The sequence below is a fragment of the Parasteatoda tepidariorum genome, chromosome X1 (genome assembly GCF_043381705.1).
Source record: "Parasteatoda tepidariorum isolate YZ-2023 chromosome X1, CAS_Ptep_4.0, whole genome shotgun sequence".
Classification (NCBI taxonomy): Eukaryota; Metazoa; Arthropoda; class Arachnida; order Araneae; family Theridiidae; genus Parasteatoda; species Parasteatoda tepidariorum.
Genome location: NC_092214.1, coordinates 13,428,849 through 13,439,878, shown reverse-complemented (window position 1 = coordinate 13,439,878; position 11,030 = coordinate 13,428,849). Strand labels below are relative to the sequence as shown.

Sequence of the window (11,030 nt, the reverse complement as noted above, 5' to 3'; positions counted from 1 at the left end):
ATATATACACACACACACAAATATTTGACAAAAAAAAGTGTGATTTTTAAACTTCTAAACCATGTGATTATAAGTCCTGATGATTAATTCTAAAATTGTATGAATATGAATCATATGAATGATTTTAAATTGAGAGGATATGAATCCCAATATGAGGCTTTTAATTCACATGAATATGAAGCTCTGTATCGAATTTAAAATATGTGAAAATACAAATCATGATGCATAATTTTTAGATTATGTAAATAGAGAATAACGATGCATAATTTTTGAATCGCGCGAATGCGAATCCCAATGTGTAATTTTTAAAGCACATATAAATACGAAAATCGATGTTTAATATTACAACCGCAAAAACAAATCTATGCATTAGATTTTAAGCTAGCATGAGTACGAATCGCTACATAAGGTTTTAAAAGCGCGTAAATATAAAACGCGATATTGGATTTTAAAATCCTGTAAATAAGAATCATAATGTACGATATTTAAATAGCGTAAATAAGAATCGCAATGCGCAACTTTTAAATCAGGTAAATACGAAAATCAATGATTGATATTAAAATCGCGTGAAAAAGAATCGAGATATTTGCAGAATCTGGACTTGGGATTTCTAAAATTTTTGTTAGTATTGTTTTTGTTTAGACATAATAAATAAAAATTTACAAGACTAATTGAATGAGCAAATATATATTTCCTCTGCAAATCTACCTCAAATTATTTTTTTTTTCGTTTGATTTCACGCCTGAAAACAGGAAGCAGCGACATCTGAATTGCAAAAAATATGAGCTATCCGGCGGGCGGATAAAAATATGGAAAATCTTATTTTCTGTGATTAAAAGTCGAGAAAATAGCTAAAATAAGTAAAAATGCGGAAGGGTTAGCAGCTAGGACGTAGTTTGAATTTTCTGTTTATCTTTGAAAATTGTAAATAAATATAGATTCCTCATAAAATATTTTAACTTGTCCAAAAAATATTATCCGCCGAAATTAGCGGAAAAAATGGAAAAATCTGGAAAAAAACGGAAATCCGCGAATTTGCGGAAGAATCACATCCCTGAAAAATTAATGATTGTTAAGCTTGCTTTGATCAAATTTTTGAAATTGTTATTATTATAAGTTGATTTACTTTGAGGATGAGAAAGAGTTTCAAAACTGCTTCTTGAATATTTAAGTGTAACTCTTGAATATTTCATGATAAAGCCAAAAGGGCTAGTAATAAAAATAGCCTAACTTTATAAAGTAGTTTCATTAACTTGGGATCCATTTCTTAATTCTTTTATTTTTATATTGTAGCTTATACAATAATAATAGATCATTTTAGAAATATTTTTCATGGGTATGGTGTATCTAATAGAAATTACGGTATTGTAAATCGTTTTAGCATTAAAAATTGGTTTCACTAACCATCTATCCCTTTTTAAAGACTTTTTTTCACCCATACAGAAAACTTGGTCATTGTTTTTAACATTGTTTATTAAAACAAAAAATGTAAAAGCATTACATGACAAAAAGGTGGTTTCATAACTCTAAGGATAAGTTAAATTTAGATTAAATTTCAAGGGAAATTTTTTCTCCTTAAATGCCAAACATGGGTTGGACATAGTTTAGCAGTTGATTTGATTGATTTATTTTCTTTCTTTTTTTTTGTCTAATATTAAGAGTGGCTTTTTAGCAGATTTTTTTTTCAATTTATAGATTTTACATAAGGGAGGGTGTTAGCTATTTTTTTTCCAAGGGATTTATATTTTTTAGGCATAAAAGTAAACAATTTAATTAAATTTTTGGTTAATTAAGAGAGTATAGTCAAAAGTAAAATATGACATTATTCATATCACACATTTTGGTCTATTTGGGTTCATAAGAAGATTACACAGTGACAGTTTTAATCTGTGTTGCTACATGACCTACAAATTTTTTTTTCAACATTGGAATGTTAAAAATTAAATTTAAAATACTCCATTGTATCTGAAATATAGCACCATGAAAACATTGATCACTTGAATATTAATTTTATATGTAGTACGGTACAGCATGATTACAATTTGCCATGATCACAAAATGTTTAGTATAATAGTTTTTTTTAACATTTTTTAAGAAGTGATAAGACACGTGGCAAATGAAAAGAAAATTGTAATTAATGAAAAAAAGTTCGTCTATCACCTCTTTAACATCGAATTCCAAATTTGTAAAGAAGAATAAAATTTGATAAAATAAAAAAATTTCTTTTATTTCTTTTAAAATATGGAGATCTAAGAATGCATTGTCAGAGGATTGGTAGAATATTTTTACATATTGTACATCATATGAATTTGATATACTACACATTAAAAAGCTATTGTGCTTTAACCACAGTGATACTGACAAAGAAATGGAAATTGTTATGTTTTAATTTCCAAATACTATGGACAGAAAATGAACAAAAAATAAATAAATAAATAAAAAGACCAACACCTTGCTATGCTTATTTTTTTGCTCAGATTAGGATTTAGCAAATTCATTACAACGGGGGCTTTCCAAATGTGAAATGCCTTGAAGTGTTTAGTGCCTATGATTTAAAGTCTAGTATAAGTTATTTTATAGTTATTTGTTGCTACTCAAAAGGGAAAAAGGCAAGACAGTGCTTCAAGTGAAAAAGTTATGAGCATTCTCTATGCTATTTCATATCAGTTAGGTTTTCAACAGTTTTAAAAAGCTTGAAAATTAATATTAAAATACAAATGTGAGCAGTCATATTAAGCTTTATTCTGCGATTTAAAAAGTTATGTAATGAGCAGCAAGCTCAACCATCGTATGAAACGAATTCATGATACCTTTTATTGGGGACGGTAACTTCTTTTTGTTTATATTTTCTTGTACAGAATAACAATATAAAAATAATGCTTTTTATTATTTACAATTTAATGCTTTTCTATTATTTACAATTTAAGTACTTGAATGATTTTTAAGATAGAGTTGTATACACTAGGTATATAAGAAACATATAATAACAATTGTACTGTTGAACATGAGTGTGAGGTGAGATTATTTCAAATATCATAGAATAAGCTATATAAGGGTGCCACAACATGGAAAGTTTGGGAGCCCTTCAATTACGAAACATAATGAACAAAGATAAAATTAACTATATATTTTATTTTTAATAGTATTTCAGTGATGGAATAAAAATTTAGCGGACAGAAAATACTCATTTAAGTTTTTTCTAGCCTATTTAAAAATATTTCATTTCAAGTTCTTTAAAAAAAAAATTTTTAACCTTTCCCTTTGTCCTATTGTTTAATAGGATTTTAAACGAATTCTTGGTAATTACTAACAATAAACCATCTGTCATCCCAGAACTGTGGAGTAATTTTGCTCCTAACTTATTTTCGTTGCAAAAATTGTGACTAACACACTACACAAAGTCAAGTACGATATATAAGAGTCTCATCATTCTATACTTCATTCATTAAGATCAAAATGTACAAAATATTAAAATAATTTGCTTATAATCTTAAAATGTACCTGTTTATGCAGTTTAGCCAAACCTCTTTCGCTTATACCATCCAGAGTATAATGCCCCTCTTCTCTAGACCGTCTGAATTGAGTGATTGACTTTCGCTCAGTTGGCAACTTTAAAAGAAAAGCAGATTAAATGTAGATAAATTAGTTATCAGTTTTAATATTATTACTAGCAAGATTATGCAATATATTTTTAGTAATAGTTTGGTAAGTTTTAAAAAAAATGTGTTGGATAAAACTAGTTGAGAGTGGTCATGAAAAGAGGTGATTCCAATACTATAAACAATACTAGTGTTTCTTGCATAAAAATTTAGAATTTAGATGATAATGATATGCTTCAGGTTCTTGCAGGCTAAATGAATTCTAAAACATTAGGACAAGGAAGTTTAAAACATATAAGGGAACCAAGCTATTTGCAAAACCATTTTGATGGACAGAAAATTACCCATAATCAAAGTGTTAAGCTCAGAATTGAAAATAACAATTTTCATTAGTTTTACGCATTATGAGTGTCATTACTAGAGTTACTAGATTATTATTATTGCTAAAATGTATTCAGGCTTCTGTAATTACAATTTTCTGATAGCTTGATCTTTACAAAAATATTTCAAGCATATTTTTTGTATATAATTCTGAAAGATAATTTTAAAATGGTTTAGTTTCTATAATTATTTAATTATTTTAAACTTTGTTTTTAACTCTAATGTTACATTGAGAAAATGTTAAAATTGGGACATTTTGAGAGAAGTTTGATTTCTTTACCACTTTTTTAAAAAATTGCAACAGAAATGGCAGTAATTAATCTATTTAAGCCTAATTAATTATACTTCTAAATGACAGAATAACAATAAGAATACATTAATTTTTCTTAAATTGACTGAAAACGAAAACAATTTAACAAAAAACTATTAATTTAACTAAAAATGAAATTTTATAAACAAAATAGCCTTTACAAACTAAGGTAAACAACGTTAAAGAGCACAAAAATATTATTAAAAGCAGACAGCTGTTTCGGATGCTCAAAGGGCAACCTTCATCAGTGCAACTGTTGCACATTGTTTACCTTAGTTTGTATTTCAGCACAAAGGTCGCCCACTTGTGTATTTTTTAAAATAGCCTTTGTAACAGCTTCTTATGATGCCAGAAAAAGTAAATATCTTTAGTATGGTGATGGAGAGAAAATATTACTGCTTTAGATATGGACAATTATAGCACCGTTTCAAAAGTCTCAATTTCAATGATAGTTTATAAGAAGTGCTCTCTTGATTACAAAAATCTAACCTCTACTTTTTACCCAAGGATATTCAAAAATATTGACTTTATAAATGAGCAAAATGCCTTTGTGAAAAGTGAAACAGTATTTAATAGCTGTAATTTCAGGATTGCCTTTTAAAATATAAAAAAAAATTTTGCCAATACATGTTTTAATGCTGTTGTGATGAGTTTTGCTTAATTACTACAAAAGATAATTTCCTAAAAATAACAATGCTATTCTAAGCTAGCTTTTTTAGCATCACTTTGAGGGATAGATTAATGGAGAGAAGGCATAAAAATAAGCTGATTTTGCTAAGAACTGCAAAATCAAAAGTATTATATTAGGTGCACAAATAAGTTCCTGCCGTTCCTCACAAGATGGAACTACCAGAAGGTTATGTAGAAATTGAATGTTGTTAAATGTCTTATTGTAAGTTTGTTCGTCTGGTAAAAACATAACCTTAAAGTTATGGTGATTCCGTATTTGCTTTACACAGGGCTCAACACTGGTCATTGCAGAAAAAGTAGTGAAAAAAGTGATAAATAGTCACTTAATTAAAATCAGTGTTAATATTCAGGCAACATCCTAATAGCCATAAAAATATACCACTTAAAAAAAAAAATTGGTTTAGAAACATTTATTACTGGAGCTGTTTATTGCTTTAGTTTACTGCGATTGAAATTTTAAAAAAAAGTAATAATAAAAAATACATAATAAGTATTTAAAAAAAATAACTTCCCAACTAAAAAAAAGTTTATGTTTAACTTTAGCTACTATGGCTTTAAGTATATTAAAGAAGCAGCGAAAGTGTATAACAAAAATATTGCTGCAATCATGTAAAGTAAATACATATTTATTGAGAGGTGCTTCTCCTCAGGAGTTAAAAAAGAATGTGAAGAACAGAAAAAACGTTAAATAATTATTATTGCAAAAAAAAAAATTATGCTTTTGCAATAGAAATGGCGCAAAATGAAAGTGCCAAAAGTGATTAATGAAATAAATAACAATAATATTGCATTAAAAGTATCAAAATTTGAAATATGTGAGACACAAGTGATCATTGTCCTAAAGGGGTTAAATTCGAAATAAGCATATATAATAACATTGTATAAAAAATAAAAATGGTTGAAAAAATTCTCAGGAGAAAAAAGTGAAATCACAATAGAACTAAGCGCGTTAAAAGTCATTTATGAATAAATCATTAACAAATTGTCATTACTGAAAACTGAAATTCGAGAGCTGTTACAATATCGCATTAATCAAAAATATAACATTGCATTAATATGAAATTAAATAAATGCAAAAACTTTCGGAAAACAACATTAATTTACAACGTAATCACCCTGAATCGAGTGTGAAATAAAATTTAACTTTAAGGTGAAAAAGGCAAGTAGTAATAACATCATATTAAAAAAACGACGAGAAAAGGGCTAAAAAAATTATAAAAATTTGCATGAATGCCTAAGGTAAACACTGGAAATAAAACTAAGAAATCACAATGAAATCAAATACGTCCATGAACAATCTTCGCAATTGTTACTAGGGCTGGGATAGCCTGGTTGGTAGGGCACTGGGCTCATGTCCAAGAGGTCGTGGGTTCCATCTCTGACGGCTGAAGACTGTCTGTGTAGTAAATGGTTACTGGTGCTCGTTAAATCTGTTGAGTCACAAAGTCCTCGATGTTCCTATAACATATCAACACCTCTGGGGGTACTGATCCAAGAGTTTCTTTGTCTTCTGGATTAGTTCAAAATTACAAGGTTATGGAGTTGAACATTAGTAGTCGTAAACCCAAACATTAGGTCGGCTGTTCAACGATGGTAATGTAAAAAAATAATAGTTGTCACTAAAATACACGTAACATAATAAGCATCATATTAGATAAAATATGGATATTTAAAGAATCATGTGGAAAAAAAATTAGCTAAACATTGCCAATCATTTGACTGATAAATCGATTATAAAACCAAGTAAATTTATGGTGAATCAATTTGAAATTCTTCAATTTAAAATTTGTGTGTTATAACATTGCATCAAAAACAGCACAATTAAAAAAATCACATAGAAAGGAGTGAAAAATTCTTAATAACTACTGATATCAAAACTAATTTTTTAAAAAAAACAACTAACGGTATGAAATTTCATGTCAAAAAGAGATTACTCAAATTCGCACGACATAACAACATCTTATTAAAAAATAATCACATTTTTGAAAAAGGAAAAAAAATAATAATAAAAAATATAATGTAAAAGTAAACATTTTATCTACGTTTTTTCTTTTGAAGAAAAAATAAGAACTTTTAATATAAAATAAGAACTTTTAAGAGTGCTTAATTTCTATGATGCAAAATTATACTCTATAAAGCAGATTTAAGGTACGAATGAACCCTACAGAAAAAAGAAATTCAATTCAAGGAGAAATATACAAAATTTCATGTTCTGCAGCTTGACAGCAGGTAAGAAAATGAGAGTAAAGATAGATGATGAATAAAATCATTCCTCGATACAGTGAATGGCTCTCTTGCATTTCAAGAGGAATTCATTTGAAAGTGGAAATTGTCAATTTTTCTTCACATATTCAATCCTCTTCTTGCCCCACCCATTTGAGTAAGTCCTTCTTTACTTGAGCAAGAGGATTGTAATATCATTAGTTTAGGGAAATGTGAAATCTTTCTTTTGATTGAATTGGGGAGAAAATTATGAAATTTAAATATAAAAAAAGTGAGATAAGTGACTAAGCCTTAAAAACAGTGAATAAAAGTTACTATTTTTTAAGATAGTGACATTAAGTGAGAAAAGTGACTCACGCCTAGCCCTGTTTATGTAACTGTTTTCGTGCAAAAATGTCAAGTTTTGCACCAAATAAGCATCATTTGGGGGGGAACTTTTGATTCACATATTTAATTTGAAGAAATCTGCAGCTGTGGCGCATCGATTGCTTGGAGAAGCATATGGTGAGGCTGCTTTGAGCGAGGGAAGTTGACGTGAGTGGTTTCAGAAGTTTAAAAAAGGCGAGTTTGACACGGAAGACAAAGAATGCAGTGGAAGGCTGAAATTGTAAAACAAGGAATTTGAAGAATTATTGGAAGAAAATTCCTCTCAAATGCAAAAAGAACTTGCACATTACAAGTGACTCAGGAAGCAATTTCACATCGTTTAAAGTTGTTGAAAATGATCCAAAAAACGAGGAAGTTGGGTTCCATACAAACTGAGGCCAAGAAACATTGAGCATCGATTTTGCATGAAAATTGACTTTGCTATTCAGAAACACTTTAATGGGAAGTCCAACCCCTAATGCCACATTCGACAGACCTTGCCCTTTCAGATTATCACCTGTTCCGATTGATGGCACATCGTCTTTCTCAGTAGAAATTTACATCATTTGAAGAAACCAAGGATTAGGTTGATTTGTGGACATCCTCAAAAGATGAAGAGTTCTTCCAACGTGGTATCCGAATGCTACCAGAAAGATGGGAAAAAGTCTTGTCTAGTAATGGAGAATACTTTGATTAAAAGATACTGTACCATTTTTCACAATAAACTGCTAATTTTTGATAGAAAACACTGGAAACATATTTGTACACCCAATACAATCTCTATCTAATTTCATCAGAAACTTCTTTAAGTTTTATTTAGCAGTCAAAAGTCAAATTATTTTTACTTTTTAATCCTGTGCTCCTTAGTAGAGTTTTCTCGAAAGTTAGTGTATCATTCATGTAGCTTCAGTTGCACCTAGTAGATTGATAATAAAAAGTCAACCTACTAAACTAGAATCACTTTAAATTTCAGGATTTTAACATTTAATTAATCAAGTGCTTAACTGCAATCAAACATTAGTTAAATACATTTTGTAAAAATCTATAAGTAAATTTATTGAAAATTGATGGTGTTAAGAGTCTGTAATTATGTCAGCCATTGTTTTTAAGAAAGAAATGTTTAAAGTACATAAAGGAATAAACTATTTATAAACACCTTAATGCAAAAGATACAATGCCTATTAACATTTTATCAATTTCAGATTATACTTTGAGAAAAAGTTTCTCATATATACATAACACAAAATTTAAAATTTTTTTTAAAAACTTTTATAGAAGGTTTAGAGATAAGTCTAACTCTAAACTATGAGAATTTGTTGAAGCGAGTAATATCTCACCATTTCTACATTATGTTGGGACTGACTCACAGTTAAATAATAAAAAACTGGTTTAAATTAGAATTGGACTTTAATAGTTTATTAGCATTAATATTGAATTTGTTTAAGGTAAAGTTATCTTTTAAATCTTTTAAGCTGCTGGATAAATACTCCATTGATATTTATAGTTAGTCCATAGTAATTTACATCAGAGAAAATCAACAAACCAATTATTTAAAATGTTTTGAAAGACTGAATACTTAAGATAGACCAGAAATTTTCAAGGGCTTCTAAACTGGTATACAGAGAAAAATGAGTTGAGAAGCACTGAATAAGAGCCAAAAATCTTTTCATTCCAAAACAAGTTTCTTTCTTTCACAGGCTGGCTACTAAAATCAGGTATCAAATTACCCTGATTTATCCAGGTTAAAATCTTAAAGTTTCCGGGTCCGCATGTTTTTTTCCTTAGAAACCATAGAATGTATATTTAATCCCCAAGTTAAGTACCAATATTCTAAAGTATTTATTTCAGATGAAATTTTTTTAATATATAATCTTGAAAGAAATAGTTAGATTCATTTTGACAATTTAGCAAAGTATAGTTTTTCATTTTTTAAAATTTAATTTTCATTTAAATTTTAACATTAAATTTTTAAAAAAAATTAAGATAGATGTGGAGAAAATAATATGTTTAGCTAGTAGAATATATTGCTTTTACTGAATAAAAAATGCTTTTATGTGTTACTTTAAGTAGTTTTTGCACAGTATTGGACAAGTATTGTGTAATATATTTTTATGAAGCAAAAGAAAATGATGATCATACATCAATATATTTCTAAATTTTTTTTCTGCTTTGAAACTTAACAATTTACAGTAAAAGATCCTCATAGTGCAAACCTTGAAACCTTGCGTTTTATGGGATTTTGCATTATATAGATCATTTTACTTATCACTTCACTTCAAACTTACCAACCATGTATGGCAATACTGTCAGGAACAGATCAATTTTAAAATGCTTTAAAATAATACTTAGATACTTAACACAAAATATGCACTTAGGTATTTACTTTTTTATAGAAAAAAAAATAAAATTTTCAGCAGCATAAGTACTAGCAACAAACATGTTAAGCAATTTTGTTTTGATTAGCATTTGAAGTTTTAACCTCTTAGAAAACAAAGTAAAAAGTTAATAGTTCTTGCTTAGTTATAGAAATATCTTAATTGCAAATTTCATTGGTTATACCACCCTTATGTGGTTGATAGAAAATTGTGATTTATAGATTTTCTACTTTTAATCCTTTAAACATTTCATTAATCATATTTTCTTTAAATCAATATCTAAAGTAAAATGTTTAAATAATGTTGTTTGTTTTGAATCAGCACTATTATTTACAGAGATCTTTAGTACCGTCATGTGGGGCTACTTTGTGTTACTTTGTGCAAAGTCGAATTTGGCACTTTTCAAGTGCTGCTATTCAGTATGTTTTTTTTCACCTTAAAATGTGTGGAATTTGAAGATAGAAGTCTCCTCTATTACTAGAAACATTTTTTCGAATTTTAAAACAATCTCAGAGTGTGTTTTGTTTATCCAATGTCAACAACTTTCCGAGAATGTCGGACGTCAAAAAGTGTGCGTGGAAACTTTAGCTGTGAATTGCAAAGATGTTGATAAAACAATCGTCGTAAGTGCAAAATTTTTTATTTATATATTAATAAACAATTATATCATGTTAGCGTTAAAAAATTTGGAAAATTAATAACAAATAAATAGAAAATGAAAAAAAATGCACCGTGGGGCTACTTTGTGCAAAGTTTCATTCGTTTTTTTTTTCAACAGAAAAATTGTCAGACGTTATAAAAAAATACCTGGAACAAGAAACTACTGTGATTACACTTTAGAAAAGCTGCAACAATGTTTGCAAGCAGTTGCTGGTGGTATGTCGATTGCAGAAGCTTCTCGGAAGAACAAAATCCCCAGAAATACTATCTCTAATAAAATTCACAAGAAACATGTGAAACGTGCTGGTAAACTATTATTTTTCTTCCACAAAGATTTTTCTAATGAATTAATCAAACGATTTAACACATAAAAATATATTTTATAGGACATCAGGTGATTTTGACAGAAACTGAAGAGCAAGTTCT

At 28.3% G+C, this 11,030-nt stretch overlaps 1 protein-coding gene across 3 annotated transcripts in view; it reads right to left on the bottom strand.

Moving 5' to 3' along the window:
* Positions 1–11,030, bottom strand: part of LOC122270900 (G-protein coupled receptor-associated protein LMBRD2) — an 85,212-nt gene that overhangs the window by 45,831 nt on the left and 28,351 nt on the right. For all 3 annotated transcript variants that reach the window (XM_071187518.1, XM_071187517.1, XM_071187519.1), the window contains exon 8: positions 3,502–3,609. In XM_071187518.1, the coding sequence (XP_071043619.1) occupies positions 3,502–3,609 (108 nt within the window). The remainder of the gene's footprint in view (positions 1–3,501; positions 3,610–11,030) is intronic.